Source organism: Hydra viridissima, unplaced genomic scaffold, assembly GCF_058129835.1.
Source record: "Hydra viridissima isolate aposymbiotic clone 2 unplaced genomic scaffold, HvirCarnegie_v1 scaffold_6, whole genome shotgun sequence".
NCBI lineage: Eukaryota > Metazoa > Cnidaria > Hydrozoa > Anthoathecata > Hydridae > Hydra > Hydra viridissima.
Window position 1 is genome coordinate 9134157 of NW_028324305.1, and position 17267 is coordinate 9151423.

Sequence of the window (17267 nt, forward strand, 5' to 3'; positions counted from 1 at the left end):
GCAACCTTTTTATGTAATGATTTTAATAAAACTTTTAAAATAGCGCGGGTGTATACACCAATGCTTGCACCATAACTAATTCTTCTTGGGTGGAGAGAAGGGTTGACATTAACAACCTAAACTAATATCAAAAACTAATCGCAACTAAGGGTTGAGATATGACATGATGTGTATGCATAAAAAAAATACACTTCCTTTTTTTTTCGCTCTATGAACAGCTTGCCAACTTTTTTGTTCGCAAGAGTTAGCATCTGAGCTCCTTCAGCAATATCACATTTCTTACCATACAAACATTTAGAAACTTTAAATATCCTGATCGTTCTTGTAGGTGGTCCCTCATGGGTCAAGTTTAACAATTAAGCTCTTTTTACTTTTAATTTTAAACTTTCTAAATTAAAAGTATTTTTGTTCACTTTGTTGTCAAAAGATTGTTAGACATCAATAAAACACAAAAAAACAAGAAACTCGAATTATTTTAAGTTATGCAACCTTCAAAAAGTTAGACCACTTATCGCTGCCGCAACCTATCGTTACAAGCCCATTTTAGAGGTCTTAAAGACCTTTGATATTGGTTTCCGCTAAGACTTTAATACAAATGCATTTTAAAGACATAGAAGATGACTTTATTTGTTATGACAAAGTAACCTAGAAGATGACTTTATTTGTTATGACAAAGTAACCTTAAAGATGACTTTATTATCTAAGTCCTACTTTGCGACTATTTACTTTCTCTTCGAACTTTTAATTTTTTTGTTTCTGATTTTCATAGCAATGACAAAGGTAAAGACACCAAACAAAATATTTAAATAGTAATGTAATACTATTGCATACTCACTCAGTGCAATGTTGTGGATCTAGCCTTTAAGGGATTGAACAAATGTACCGTTATTTACCTCCTAAAATCAAATTAGCTTATGTAGGATAAAAGCTTGACTAAAGTTTAAAAAATTATCAAAGTTCTTACTTGGTACATTCTAAACATTAGTCAGAGCGTTTAATATTTATTAAGTGATCTGATTAGTACACCAAAGCCATTACCAAACCAAACAATCTTCAAAAAACTTTTTCTTTGAAATCATTTTTCCGAGCTTGACAGTGAAGATGATAATATTTCTGGCTCTGGAAGGAAATCAGGATTTGCTGAGTGCAATAAGTGCAAAGAAGTGATTAAGATGTCTTAAGGTAGCACCAGTGGAGTTAAAGTGTTACTTTTTTTCTTCCTACGATTTAGTATATTTTAAATCCTATTAATTTTGCGTAAATGCAGTAAATTGGGCAAAACCCGGAATTTCTGAATAAAAAGCGACTTTTTTTGAAGAAAAAAAAAATATTTTGAATTATTCAAAACACATCAATGTGTCTTGTGGTTCACGTATTTACTATTTATAAACTATATACTATTGAAATATTGTAATTTGCATCTTATTTAACATTTTTAATTCCACAATTTATTTTAGATCCACCTGGCATATTTTTACCAGATACAAAAAGCGAATCATGAAAATAAAGAGAAGAAACTTCAAGAAAAGAGAGATGCTCAAGCAGGAGCTGTTAATTCTGGCACCATAAGAGGATATTTTGGGCCTGTTAATAAAAATAAGAGGCTTGACAGTCTCCCCCAAGGTGCATTACCAAGTCTCCAAGAAAAAAATTGACGCTTTTACTGAAACCATAAAGTGGCCTCCAAGTGCTTAACAGTTAGAATTACATTTTTCTCGATTTTCTGCTCTTTAGAGGGAATACTTTTACAAAGTGGGTGTTACTGATGCTGCAGCCAACATGAAGAACGTAATCACGGAAAATAAAGAGACCAGAGATCATCTAATCTGTGGCGATCATCTGCTTTAATACTTGCTTAACAAAGACTGGAAAAATCAGGACTCAATGCTATAATCAAGAAAGGTAGAGGACTTGCTCAAAGGAACCACCAAAGTTCACTGGACTGGCAAGACATCAAAAAATCACGTGTAACAGCAAATATAAAACTAATTAAGATCATTCAGCATGTGTTAACAAGATTGAATTCGAACTTCATGATGCTTATGTTAATCCTCAGACTTACGCAGGTTTACTGGTTGCTCTTTTAACCCTAGACAGACCAGATCTTCAAATTCCGGATGAGTTAGAGCTTCAAAAGTTTTCACTCAAAAATTTACCTTTTTTTTTTCTAGAAGAATGTAAAAAATCCTCTTATTCCTGGTTTTCAGAAAAAAAAGTGACCACAAAGTTCAAAGACATTAAATCTCCATCATCTTTGCAAAAGAACCGTAAATTGCATTGAATCCAGTTTTTGTCATTGAATGATAATCATACTTTGCCAAAAACATCAGACCTCGATGAAGCTATGGATCCAATGGACCTTGAGTTTTTTTAAAGACAAAATTTTAATGCAACAATCTTTCGAGTCGAGCCAATCAAAATCAAGCCACCCTTGATGCTTCAATGTGAAAAATACCAGACAATTGCCTTACTTAAAAGGGATGTGGATGCTTTGGTATGGTGAAAGCAAAATGAAAATGAGTTTGTTACCTTTGCTAGCTAGTGTGGCTAGAAGTTAATTGGCTATACCTGTAACTTTGGCTTCATTAGAAAGTTTTCAGTATTAGGTAGTTACAGATTTTAGACATAATGTAAACCCAGAAAACACTTGCATATTAGTTTTTGTAATTTAGAATTAAACAAAGGTTCCTTCTAACCTCAAAGATTGGGAAAAAACTTGTGAAAGTAAACCATATGGTTATCTCATGTCACACAGCCACCGGAGAAAACTCAACAACAGGTAAAATCCAAAACTAAAACTCGAACACAAAGTCAAACTGAAACTAAAAAAAAGAAAAATCCACCTGAAAAGACCCCTAAGTCAAATAGCAGAAACTCTAACTGGTCCTGAGCCTAAAGAGCAACAACAACTACAGCTAGACACTCAGGAGAGCCAAAGGACTCTAGCTCAGCAAGAGGGGACTCAAAATGAAGACCAAACTTAAATTCTCTTTTATTAGAAACAGATGATGAATTTTGAAAACAAAAGTGAAACCACTCCAAACATTGGTTTTATTCGTGGAAAAACCTCTAAAGGTTTCTTATATTGTGCTTATCGTCTAATTTTGATGAAAATGTATTTAGTTCACAAAATTATAAAGTATTTATCAATTTTAAAATAAAATTTACACAATGTTTATGCTTGGTATTCAAGAGTTTATATTTTCAAACACATTAAGGGTGTTTCGACCTCTACATTGAATTCTACAGTAGCAACCAGTACAGCATAAGAATTATTTTGTCCGGTACTTACACTGGTAATGCCATTTAATTTGAAAATAGAACTCAGCAGATTTTTGGAAGAGAGAAGCTCTGACTTAGCAATTATTAAATAGTCGTGAAGAACAACAGGTGAATGCAAGCATACACTGTAAACTTGCGAAACAGCTGGTAATTCTCCACAAAGTTTACCAACAAATTCACCAGATCCAGCTACATCAATACTAATTGCAGGCCATATTCCGGCTTTCGGTTCTGTTAAAATAACCTAAAAATTTTTTTTAAAAGAATAAATTTACGGCAGTTTTAAGATTTTGAGAAACACAAAAAAACAAAATAAATATCTTTGATTTGTTAGAAATTTCAATTATACAAAGTTTCAAACCTCAACATTAGATTCTTTGAACAAAAACAAAAATTAGCTTCTAATTAGTATTATGGCGCTTATTTTACTGCTATATGAAATACGTTTGATAGCAATAGTTTCAAACTGGTACATAAAGCAAATATCTATTAATATTATCACTACAAATGGGCACAATAGAAATGAATAGAACCTGCGAGAGCTTTTCTTATTAACAAGAAACAAGTCCTAAAACACATTAGCCACTCAATTTAACTGAAGCGTTAAGCGGTAATTTTAATGTTTCTTTATACATTTATAACTATAAACTTACGTTGATGTTAAGATCTTTCAAAATAGTGACTGCATTTATAAGATTGCCAGAGGAAGAGTGATATTTTGAAAAACCAAGGCAAAAGGCAGAGAGTAACAGCCGTGATGCTGGTGCTAAAAGTTCTCCATGTACAGATATACTTACTTCCGTTGAACCCTTAACATTTGAAACAAGAGCACCCAATTTCTCAGCAAGCTTCATCCAAGGAATGTATTGAGGATTGTTGATTTGTGAAAGTGCAGGAGCATTAACCTTACATAAAAATTGTTTGTGCATTAGGAAAACAAGTTTACATAACCAAATTATATATTACAACCAACGTAGTACACATTCAAATTTAATTTTAAAAATTTAAAAGGAATTTAACTTTATAAACGTGACAAAAATTTTAAAAACTATAACCCTAAAAGAATATTGTCAAAACTATAATTCTAAAAAAAAACTTAGAAAACGTTGTTTTCGTCTTGATCACGTTATGATGTTTCATGTGATATATATTAATATGAAATTTATATACACAAACAATTACACAACACATTACATAAACAAAATACACATAAAATAGACAATATTCAGATATGCATAAAACATACAACTCATATTAAAACTATGATATAAATTGATCTTTACGGAATTACATTAAAGTCTTCGTGCAAATCACAATGTATACTTGACATGTTCTAAAAGTCATAGGAATTTGCCAACATGAGAAAGCGTATTATCTCCATATAATGGAGTCTCCATCACAACTTATTACATTTTTAGAATAGTCATACAAGCATTTTAGTTCCATCTTACATCGATCAGCTGTTAGTGACCTAAACTACTACAGCGCAAACTCCTTATTTTCTTTTGCACACGTAAAACCAATCAACATGCCACATTGATATGTTAATTCTTAATCTAAACCAAAGAGGCAGGTGGGTATTTAAATATTTGAAGAAGTCTCTCTGACAATATGATTTTACGTGTGCAGAAGAAATTAAGGAGACTGGGCTGCAGTAGTTCAGATAACTATAAGCTGATCAATTTGAAGTTGAACTAAAACATTTATTGGACTTTTTTAAAGATGCCATAAAGTTAATGTTACTACTATGTAATAAAATAAAATAATGTACTGTAACAAAATATTGGTTAAATCCTAAGACTTTTTGAACATGAAAAATAATTTTGATTTGAATGACACTGCTTTAATCTAAAGAATATTTTTTAACATTGTTACACTTCTAAAAAAATTTAACAAAATAATAGTTTTATTGGACATTTTGTCAATAAAATTCAGTTAACTAGAAGTCAATGTCGCAATCAAATGAAAATGAGTCGTTATAGAGGATTTTAACATTGAGAAATATGAATTTATGAAAACTTTCATTGCACAACTTTTTTTATTTGTGATGCAAAAACATCAAACTAAATTAGACTTAAATTTTAAATAATTTATATTTTTATCTAAACTTTTTTTAGAAAAAAATAGTACACAAAACGTTTAAATAAAAAAAAGGAATCATAGTGAGTCGACTATGTGGTTAATTGGTCGAATATCATATTAGTAAGTACTTCGAATATCATATCATCAATTTCCTTCAATGAAACAAACTTTATCAAAATTTTTTCTTCATCACTAGCAAAATAATAACTACAATACATAGCAGTGTAGTTTTTGTAGCAAAATAAGAGGTTTTTTTGGCTAAAGTTATGTAGACAATGAAATATGTAGACAAATATTAGAAGCTAAAAAAAAAAATAACACAAATAAAATGAATCTGAGTTTTTGAAGGAACTAGTTTGTTTGATAATGCAAATAAGAATGCTATGCAAATAATAAAAATAGAGGAAGATAAACAGTTTGTATAAGCACAGAGAGCTGAAAGATAAAACATTCTGAATTGTTAAAAATTAATGACACCTGAACTTACAGTAGTGTTAGTCAGAGTTAAGATGTCTGATTTAAAAGCTGTTTTAACAATTGCAGCTACAGCACAATAGAGTTTCATCAACCAAGAAAAATATCAATCCCTCAATGATGAAGACTTGAAAAATAATCTTTTGAAACACTTGAAAGATGAAACAGTAATATTTGCAACAAAGCGTTTGCAAACAGATGGGAAACAACCAAGGGATGACTACAAAGGGTTTTTAGAACTGATAGCTTTATGTATAATCGTTTTCCTTTTAGAGGAAAACGATTCAACATGCCTAGTGCTTTTCAATATGCTCATTGGTTGTCAAAAACTATCTACTGTATCAAAATATACATATTTAGAAAATAGCATAAAATAATATTAAAAGAAGAATGTCTTCATGGCTTTCATGCATATTTCCTGAAGATGCTGCAATTAATGACTTATAATTATCAAAGAAACTTGACACATACAAATCCATTAATGAAAAATAAGCCAGTCAGCAACAACAGCTGCACTAAAAAGATATTTGTGATATTTGAGCGAAGAACTTATTATATTGTAATTTTTTTCAAAACATGTTTCATTGGAAATAAAACAAAAAATGATTTCTAAATTCAATGAAGTGATTTAGAAATTGCTAATATCTATTTGAAGTCAATTGAAAATTTTGAAACACCATAGTTATCAGTTACTTTTGAACATTTGTGAGGTTGATTTGCCATTGAACCAAGTATCTGGAAATGCTCTTGAAATATACAAAAAAGGCCTAATTAGAATTAAAGGCTTGCAAGTCATTAATAATTGTGCTGAATATAGTGTTGAACTGATTAGTTAATATGATGAAATACTGACAGAAAATGAAGAACAGAGACAATAATTATTAAATGTTGTTCAACAACAGAGATAAATTCAATCAGCAAACAAATTATTGCTTACTCAAATGAACACAGATTAAGTAATCAAGGTATTAGGGTTATGGAGCTGATTCCAAGTACTTTCTATATTTTATTTATTTTTTATTACATAACATTTTTAATAGTTGTATTGTCAAGTTTGATATTAGTTAGTTGTAGATAATCTTAACTTTTAGTTAAAACTATTAATAATACTAATAAAATTAAATGATAAATGACAAGTTAATGATGCATTTAAAATTGAAACTAAAAAATAATTTTATTATTCAAAAAGAATTTATTTTCCATTTTTCTTTAGGGAAAAATCACAGCAAAACTCTATGTAGTTATCATTTTAAAATGAGTTAAGATTTGCAAGTAGTCTTTAAATATTTATAGTCAGTAATTGGCTAGGGATTGCAGGTAACTGGATGGTTCATTCTTCAAATCTTGGAGCTTCATCAGACTTATCTTTTGAGATAAGCTTTCATTGTCTAACATCAATGTTGTCCTAATCTTGCTGAAAAAAAAGGAATTTTTCTCTTTTTCTGGCTGAGGTTTTGGCAGTTTTTTGTTTCCACATAAAGAAAAAGCTTGCTCTCATGAGGATGGAATACAAAGCTAGCGGCATACAACATATGCAAAGATAACCTAGAACCAATAAAATTCTGCTTTGTATAATCATTATCAAAGTTATTGATTGAAAATTAATTACAATAATAAATAAAATTAAGAATAAACCAAGTTTTGAAGACTTAAAGAGTTTTTTGATGTTTTAAATACTTTTTCATTCAAACTTATGTCTACAGAAAAACATGATTTTTTTTAAAAAAAAAATTCAAATTCAAATCACCTGTAAATTGTCTGACATTGAGGACTAAGTTTTGAAGCTTTCATGATTTATTGATGTAGTGAATTGTCAAGGACTAATATGGATCAACCAATTTTTATGTGCAGACATCAGTTAACACTGGAATGCTACTACAGTAGGGTAACTCTTCTAGGAGGACTTTGTCAACTGCAAACCTAAAAATTTTCATACAACAATGTAAGCTTGAATCTGCTATATACTGTTGCTGTTTTGAAATTGAACTTGGAGCATGCAAACTGGAAGAGGTTCTTGATGCCACAATGTTTTCACAATATTGAAAGGTAGGTTGTTTCTTGCAATAAATTTCATAATTTTTAGATCTCATCTCAATTTCTTTGTTGTCTTTAATTTTATTTTTTGCATAAGTACTGAAAAGACAAAGAATAATCGCTTTAGGTATAAGTTGAATAAAAAATAAAAGAGAATATTAACCTTAAAATTTTTTGACTTTCAATCTTCTTTGCTCTTTTTGCTTCTAAGAACTTCTGAGTTATTTTTACACTGCTCTTAATTATCCAGATCCATTCCACCATAGGTTTGATTGTCATGCCTTTGATAACTCTTCAGATTTTTGCACTTTTTTGAAATTCTTTTCATGATAACAAGTAAAACGCAAGTTTGTTGAAATCTCTGCTGATCAAATAGTACAGGATCAAACTATTAAGCTTATCTTAGATCTCAACTATTTCTCTGATGTTCTAAGATGACTAACTTTCACAATACTTGTCTTGTTAAAAATCAATAACAAGAAGATCTTGTTATTTCTTAATTAAGGTTTTATAAAGTTGGTTTTGGTTGATTCAAGTCTTTAGCAAGACAAGACCAAAATGGTCTTGTGTTGCTCAGTGCTGTCCTGTCTTGCTAAAAAATGCTATGACAATATTTTTTGATTCAAAACACAGGCCCTTATTTGAGTTGATTTAGCCAAACAGATTTACAAATAAAATGATGGCAGGAATAAATAACAATTACATACCAGGCCAATGATTGTTTTTCCATTCCGTGCATCAACAATTTGCTTAGCAATTTCCTTTGCAACCCTTAGCTGTGCTTCTGTAGTGCTTGCACCCAAATGTGGGGTACATAAAACATTAGGATGCCTCACCAATTCAATACTTTTTTCTAAAAAAAAAAAAAAAAAAACCTTTTAAATATTTTTTAAATATTATCTTCTGCAAGAAAATAATTTTAAAAATTCATTTAGTTGAGCCTCAAAACAAAATAACTATGATCCTAACCTTTTGGGGGCTCTGTAACAAAAACATCAAGGGCAGCTCCACTGCATATACCCAAATTAAGTGCTTCTAAAAGATCTGCTTCATCAATAATACCTCCACGTGCTACATTTACTATCTTTACCCCAGGTTTGCACAATTTAAATACCTCTTTGTTAATAAAGCCTACAAAATAAATAACATTTAATAAAAACTTTAATAAACTTTTAAAATACATAGTAGTGGCCACCTCTTTCTTTAAATCACTTTTCCTTGTCCAATTTTTATGGCAGTTAGTTGGTATACTGCATTTTATTTTGATTGCTTTCATTACTTTTACTGTGGCATTTTTATTTCATAAGTTTTAATAACATATAATGGAAATTACACAGGCCAAATTCTTGAGACCATCACAGCAAATGAAAAAAAAATTTAATTTTTTTTGTGTCACTTATATAAAATCAAATAGTGAATTAAGTCACATCAGTGAATTAAGTCACATCAATACTTAGATAACCTTTTAAATCAATTCCAAAAGCTTAGTAAAAAAGTCTCATCTTCTTGGCAACTTACATGTAACTTATAATGTAAAGCAAACTTTTCATCCTGTTTAACAGTTGGTTTTTCTGATGTAAATTAGAAAAACTGATGATCAAAGTACAAATCATTTATTTCTGATAGTGAAGAGCATTATTAACAAATACATACACTTTTGGGCTGAAATATTTTTTTTTTAAAAAAAGTTAACAAGAAAGGCTAAAAAATAGAGACTTAAAAATATTATCAAACAAAAATTTAAGACTGGTTTAAATTAAAAGTTATTTAACATTGATACTATTTTTTTTTTCAGAATAAAATTTAAAAACCTTTAGTTTGTGGTATTAATGGAGTATGAACAGTGATAAAGTCAGATTGAGGCCATATTTCTTCTAGAGAGAGCGACTGCACCCCAAACATTTTAGATTCTTCAACACCAATCAATGGGTCGAATCCTACTATCTAGATTATAAAACACTGTTATCACTATTAGCATTAATTTTATACAAAGGTCTAAAAAATCATAAAAAAGATATTATATAACAAAAAAGGCTTTAGCAAACAAAATGCCAACCTTCATTCCGTAAGATTGCATTCTCAATGCAACTTCCCTACCAATTCTTCCAAGACCAATAATGGCAAGTGTTTTTCCCATTAACTCACAACCCATAAACTAAAGGAATTTTTAAAAATAAAGTTATCTATGTCTTGTAGTCTTAAAATCTTTTCAATGGCTAGAATTACAAATATCTTGAAAACTTGTTACTAAAAAAATTGAAACAAAAATAAAATGTTCTGTGATGCAAGATTCTTCATATTATAATGTAAAGATGCTTGTTTTTGTAAAACAAAAAACATTAACTGCGTTTTATGTTTAAATAAAAAACTTCAAAATTATTTTTATAAACTTTTAGGATTACATAAATAAAAAAATGTCAAACACTCAAATTCAAAACTATTTTAGTTAACAATTTGGAAACAAAACAACAACAAAAAAACACAAATGAAAATGATTTTTATGATAGCTTTACAAGAATATTATTGGGTTATTAGAGAAATAAAATATCAGAAGTTTTATTTGATACTGGAAGTAAGGTTAAAACCGAATTTTTCATTGTAATTGACCAAATTTTATAATTGTTTTTCATTCATACAATTTGGTACCTCCATTGGAAACCTTTTTTAGAAGTAAGTTTACACAAGGTCAATCCTCTTTTACTAAAAATTTTAAAATTATGGCAGTGTTGAGAATCTATTTTTAGTTTAATTCTATGAATTCAAATTCATAAAATTGAAGTCATAGTTTAATTCAAAGTAGTTTTTTTTGTAATAACACATTAATTAGTTTGTTTTTTTTTTATCAGTAGTTGAGTTACCAAATTGTTCTAAATAATTTAGATATTAAGGACAGAACACAGCTTAAGGTTTATCTGGTCCTGTGTTCAAATCCTGGTCTTTGCACATGTAAATATAACAAATACAATAATAAATACATTCAAAGACATAAATAATATTCTTTTGCTATAATATTTTTTTCCTTATATCTCATACTAAAATCTCATAATGATTATAAATCATGAGCTCTTTTTTGTAACAAATATAAACTAGGTTTTGTTTTTGAAGAAGTCCATTGAACTGTAATGAGTACCTAACAGTTAAGCAATATAATGCAGTTAGTAATTTTGCTGGCCAAACAATTTTCTTATAAAGATCTGTTCTTATAAAGCTCTGCTCTTCTGCATGAGCAAAAAGTTGTTTTTTTTTTTGTTTTTGTCATTTCTTTAGATTTCTCTTGAATTTCTTTTTTTTAAAGAAAAATTTATTAGTAACTTTGTTGATTACAACCTCCATTTTTATTAATTTGTAGCATAACTTCTTATTGATTAAGAGGTCATGAGACTCAAAAAGCCAAGACGCCAATGTCTTACTGCAGCAGCTTAATGCTATGGTAAAGCAAGATAGAAGTATTATGCACTTAACCACAGTACACAGATGGACTTTATGCAGGACTTTCTCATAGTAAAATTGTAAATTTAAAAAAACAAAAACAAAAAACAAAAAAATAAAAACAAATCAATTCATGCCTTAGAACCCTCCCATTTCCCCTCCAACAATGAGAGATAGCCTTGACCAATATTCCTGAAAATAAAACTTTAATTAAAACTAATAAACTAATTATAATTATTTTTTTTGCCCTTATTCTTTTACCATGTGAGCCAAAATTTCTTCTTTCCAAATTCCCAACAAGTTTCCCATTCAAAAGAATAAGATTTTCTCTTTCTTGAACTTTGTAAGGTTAGAAATTGTAAACCAGTTCTAAATAATGCATCATAATAACTTAAAATACCTTGCAAGAGCAGCAATAAGGGCGCAAGTGAGTTCTGCAGCACTTATAGTATTGCCATCAGGAGTGCTGGAAAATTATACAAGAATTAAACAAAAACATTTAAATGAATGAGAATAACAAGCTGAATATCACAATTTATGAAATAGAAAAATATTAAACTTATATTCATACAGTTAACTCTATTAAAGCACTTAATAAACTTTATAAAAGTAAATTTGAAAATATCAAATAGTAAACTATCAGACAGTAAAGCATATATATACATATACACACACACACACACACACACACACACACACACACACACACACACACACACACACTAGAAGAATACTAGAAGCAATTAAACTTGTATTTAGTATCTAGTTCATAATCATCCTCAAAATCCCATGTTGTTGTTTTTTTCTGTATATCATTATAAAACTCTCAAAACATGTTAAAACTCATCAACTTCTACATTTTAAGTTTTTACAAGTTAACAAATAATATCAAATTGATATTTACTGAAAAATTAAAATAACAATGGATAGCTGATTAAGATTAAAATAAATTTTATATTTTACTATTTAGATCTCTATTTGCTTATTCCAAATAAAAAAATATTTCTTACTTCATTACTAAGACACCATGATTTGAGGCACTTGTAATATCAATATTATCCACACCAGTTCCAGCACGCCCAACTAACTTTAACTTTTTTGCACATTGAAAAACATCAGTAGTTACTTTGGTTGCAGAACGAATAATTAATGCATCATAATTCTAAATCAAAATATAAATTTTTATAAAAATAACTGGAAGTGAATATACATATTGTGACTAAAAAAATTTAAACATGCAAACAAACAAAAAAAACAGACAAAAATACATGCATATATACATGCATATATACATACACACATACATACATACATACATACATTCATACATACATACATACATACATACATACATACATACATACATACATACATACATACATACATACATACATACATACATACATACAAATTTTTAACATACGTCTGTATACCTATAAATACACATGCATAGATATTCTAACAAAATTTTATAATCTTTTAAATTTCAGATCTTTTAACAAAATAAAGGCATGTTTATCTTTTATTCTTTGCTAAAATATTTTCTTTAACAGCTATTTATGCATACATACTCTATAAATTTAGCTTTACAGACATAAACTATATATCATAATACTTTACATTACTATATATAATTAAGGCTTACTGAAATAATTGCCTTTAACTGCTCCTTTTCAATACCAGGTTTGTAATCTACTTCAACTCCATTTGTTAAAAGAAAATCTTGACAACTTACATCCACTTTATCACATATTAATATCTTATCAATATTCAAAATCATTTTGTTATATTTATAATACCTATATATCTAAAAATATCATCATGAACCTAAACTGAATCAAACCATAAGTATATTTATTTAACAACAAATATATTTATTATAAAAATATTGTTAATTTTGAAATTTAAAAAGTAAAGCTTTCATTTGGAATTAACACATGTTCCTAATTCCAAATGTACATATCAAATCCAAAAAAATGGCATTCAATTTAAAAAAGTAAAAAACTTATACTAGCGTAGACCTCTAGCTTAGAGTTATGTAAAAAGATTTTTAAAATTTAAAATTACTTTTATTTTAAAGTAAGGGTAGAACATTGTGTTGGTGCAGAGTGTGCATTACCTATTTATTAGATCCTGTCTTCCAATAATTCTTTGTAATCAGTTAAAAAAAAAAAAACCTTTAAAGTCACTGCCTATTTCTGTTAGTTAACCAGAAGAAATCTCAGTTATTAGGTTTAGGTTGGTTACAGCCTTAGCGAATACTACCCCATTAATCAAATAGTAAGCTTCTAGCTTCATCCCAAAGGCTTCCACAGGAAATACAAAGACAATTGATATGGTAGGGATTACAGCTGGCGGCAGGAAGACACTCAATACTTTGACTAGTAGACATCTTTGTTGTTTTTTTTATATTTTGACCATTTTCAGGGTTTTTTAAGTTTTAAAGCTTATTTTCTTCTTTTTTTTTTAAACTTTTGTTCTTTTAGAATTGCTGAGTCCAATTTTTTTTTCTCAAATAATTATTCTGGCTTCTTTTTCATCTAGTTTTTTTTTTTTTAGCAGCTTGTGTTGCTTCGTCCTGAGTCATTACAGATAGTTCAGTCATGTTATAACTTGTTGTTCTTTTAATTATTGTTCCCTTTTCTTTACTACTGGAAAGAGGCTTTAATCTATCTCTAAACACACTGAGTACTGATTTATTAATATCAAAAGATGCTTGTTTAACGGTATATTTGATGCTATCTCATTCTTTGAGCAATACTTCTTTTGTTGAAAGTTTATTCATAGAGTTTTTTGAATTTATTTTATTAGTTTTATCGAGTGAAACTTGTGAATCGGTAGACTTTCCAGAAAAACAATTCTCAATTTTGTAATTTTGTTACATCTTGGAAAATAGCGCCGATTGCAGTTTTATTTGGAATTATTTTTGTAAGATTGAGTGGAAATATGCCTGTATTTTCAAAACCACTTCGAGCATTTTCCGCTTTAAAGCCTTTATTTGCAATAAGGTCTTTTATCATGGCTGGAAACTGCCGGTTACTTAAACTTAAAAAAGAATTTCTAACCAAGTAAACTTTTACAATTCGCTTCCATTCCGCTTTTACTGTTTTTAAAACTTCAACATCTAGTGGTTATAAAAAATGACTTGTATGAGCTGGCAATCGGAATAAAATTATGTTGATGGATTCAGATAATCTTTTTAATTCAAAATTAATGTGAGATGCATGGCTGTCTAAAAATAGAATTTTAGATTCTTAAAGTTTGTTTGCGTGAACTAAAAAAAATTGAACAAATCCATTCTATGAAATTTTCGCTTTCCATCCAACCTGATTTGCTGGTAGAATAATAAACATCAGAAGCACCACCTTGAACCCAAGCTTTCATTAAATTTCGACCTTTGTAAACAACTTGATGAGGTAGGACTTTACCTTGATCGAATTTCAATCCACTTTCATCACAGTTGAACACATGAAACAGCTTTTCATTTAAATTAGGCTCTCGATAAACAGCGTCAACTTGGCAAAACCATTTATCGATAGTTGCTGATTGCGAAGACACCGCTCTTACAGCTTCCATGCTAATAGCCTTTCTTTCACATATATTTTTCGAATATTTTTTTATGAAACTATTGTATTACTTTCGAGTAGGTTTACCGGTCTTGAATAAATGATTTTGTTTAGATTCCTTCAAATAATTTTCGACCACATTTAAAATATTATTTCTTTTTAAGCTGAAGCCAATGTCACTCATAAACTGTACAAATTCAACTATAAGCCTCTCAGTTATTTGGCTTATTGCTCTGGGCTAACCAACACCAGCAGCTCCATTTATTCCTTTTATTCTGAAAAAAATAGTTATTTTAGGAACGTTATAAAATAAAGCGGGTTAAATATTGTTGTTACTTACTTGTAGGGGAGAACGGGGTGAGATGGGACAAAAAAATTTGCTTGCGTGCTGCGCTTTAAATTTTCCACAATAACCATACAAATCGGTTTAAAACTATAGTCCAATGAATTGTCATGTTAAATTATTGCAAAACCCATTATCTAACCATCAAATTAAGTTCAAGAGCTTGGTTTTTTAAAGTGACACTGTTTGTCCCATGTCACCCCATGTTGGGGTGAAATGGGACAATGGTTGGGGTGAAATGGGACAAAAATAGAAACAAATAATTTTAAGCATTATTTTATTGTTTATTCTACTCCTTATAAAACATAACTATACACAAAATTTATTTATGTTTAACAAAAATAAAATACCATTCTAAATGCATTTGTAACTTTGTTCAACAGGTTGCTTGATGTTTAAATTGAGTCAAAATTACGTTGATGTCTGAGGGGGTAACTTTTTTTCTTTTTCTTATCTTTATCTTCTTTTTTTCTTTTACATTCTGATAAACTTTCAACTAGTTCATTTCTTGTTGGTGTGTCAGTCAATACCAGAGACCTAGAACATTTTTTTTTTGCACTTTTTCTCTTTGCCACCCTTTCACCCGCTTTTGGAAATGGCCTTATATCTTCTGCTGTCCAATGGTAGGCAGAAGTGCTGATTTGCTGTTTCTTTTCATTAACAACTTCAGATACAATACACAGTGATGTGGGGATTGTTTGTTTGTCGGAATTGTCATTTGCTGGAATTGGTCGATCAGATACATAAGAACATAAAAGGTCGACATCACTGAAAACATATGGATCGTACGGGAAAATGCCAGCTGCTTTAAAACCATTTTGAATGTTTTGGGAAGTAAAGGCTCTCGTATAAGCTATTCCTATATTTTCAGAAATGTCATATATCGTCATAGGAGTATTTGGATGCGCCTTTAATCATGAATCACATGCTGAATTGTAAAATTTCTTTAATGGCCCAAATACTGATCTGTCAAGTGGTTGGAGTTTGTGGCTGCAATGGGGTGGTAATGTCAAGAGCACAACATTGCTTTCCTTAGCTTTATCCATCAGTTCAATCGATATATGAGTTTTGTGGTTGTCCATTATTAAAAGTAATGGATGATCCTTGCTGGGATGCCCATACTCCACAAAATGATCAAACCATTTCAAAAAAATTTCTGTATTTATCCATCCACTAGGATTAGCATCACCTTTTGTACCTGTTGGTGCACCTTTAAGCATATGGCTATGAAAGTGGACACGAGGAAATATCAAAAACGGTGGAATAAAATTTCCAAGGGCATTAATGCAACCCACCATTGTAACTAGGGTTCCCCTTTCAGCAGAAGTTACCTGTCCTACTTGCTTTACTCCTTTACCAGCAATCACTTTCACTGGCTTATGAACAGTTGTCAGACCTGTTTCATCAATGTTGTAAATGCAATCAGCAGAAAAGTTATAGCGCTTCTGCACACTGTCAAGGTTTTTGAAGAAAGTATCTACATTTGTGCGATTGAAACTAGTTGTTCGACTGAGGCTGGTAGCTTCTGGCGTACGAATAGATAATTTTGTACGGTTTAAGAATAAATAAAACCATTCAGTTCCAGCTGTTTCACTCTTTTTCCAGTTTTCTGGTATTTTAATGTCATTTTTAATTGCATATTGATATGCAAGTTGCTTTGTTTCTCTAACATCAAGTCCATAATGCATATTAGATGCTTGACGAAGATATATTGAAAGTTCATCTTCTTGTGTCTTATTAAAAATATATTTATGTTGTTCATCAAAGTATATGTTACTGTAAGAAGTTTCTTTGTTAGCCTTTATTTTCCGCTGTAAACTTGATTTTGAAATTGTATACTCTTGTGCAGCTGCTCGTAGTGATAAACAGCCAGATTCGACAGCCATCACAGCAGCTTTTATTGTATGAGCATCAGGCTTTAACCGACTTGTCACTCATTTGTACTTTCTTGGCATCTGAAAAATTATTACTCATATTACTCACTCCATTATTAAAAAAAATTATGCTCTTTTTAATTGCATTAACCAAAATCCAGATTAGGCTATAAATTTTAAATT

At 29.7% G+C, this 17267-nt stretch overlaps 1 protein-coding gene and 1 pseudogene across 3 annotated transcripts; both read right to left on the reverse strand.

The window, feature by feature from the left end:
• Positions 1 to 3118: 3118 nt before the first annotated feature.
• Positions 3119 to 13165, reverse strand: LOC145189886 (D-3-phosphoglycerate dehydrogenase-like). 3 transcript variants are annotated; one of them, XM_090090649.1, is made up of 10 exons: positions 12947 to 13165; positions 12312 to 12463; positions 11702 to 11767; positions 11439 to 11493; positions 9929 to 10027; positions 9684 to 9816; positions 8842 to 9003; positions 8580 to 8725; positions 3936 to 4187; positions 3119 to 3526 (listed from the first exon to the last, which is right to left on the reverse strand). In XM_090090649.1, the coding sequence occupies exons 1-10, from the start codon at positions 13079 to 13081 to the stop codon at positions 3197 to 3199; spliced, it is 1530 nt and encodes a 509-aa protein (XP_089946775.1). In that variant the 5' UTR covers positions 13082 to 13165; the 3' UTR covers positions 3119 to 3196. The 3 variants fall into 3 exon arrangements, 1 of the variants encoding a protein (XP_089946775.1); XR_016453410.1 differs by lacking the exons at positions 3119 to 3526; positions 3936 to 4187 and adding exons at positions 7011 to 7383; positions 7586 to 7758 and having other exon boundaries at positions 8036 to 8725; positions 12947 to 13164; XR_016453409.1 differs by lacking the exons at positions 3119 to 3526; positions 3936 to 4187 and adding an exon at positions 7011 to 7383 and having other exon boundaries at positions 7586 to 8725; positions 12947 to 13164.
• Positions 13166 to 15811: 2646 nt separating this feature from the next.
• On the reverse strand, positions 15812 to 17191 carry LOC145180918 (uncharacterized; annotated as a pseudogene).
• Positions 17192 to 17267: the final 76 nt, after the last annotated feature.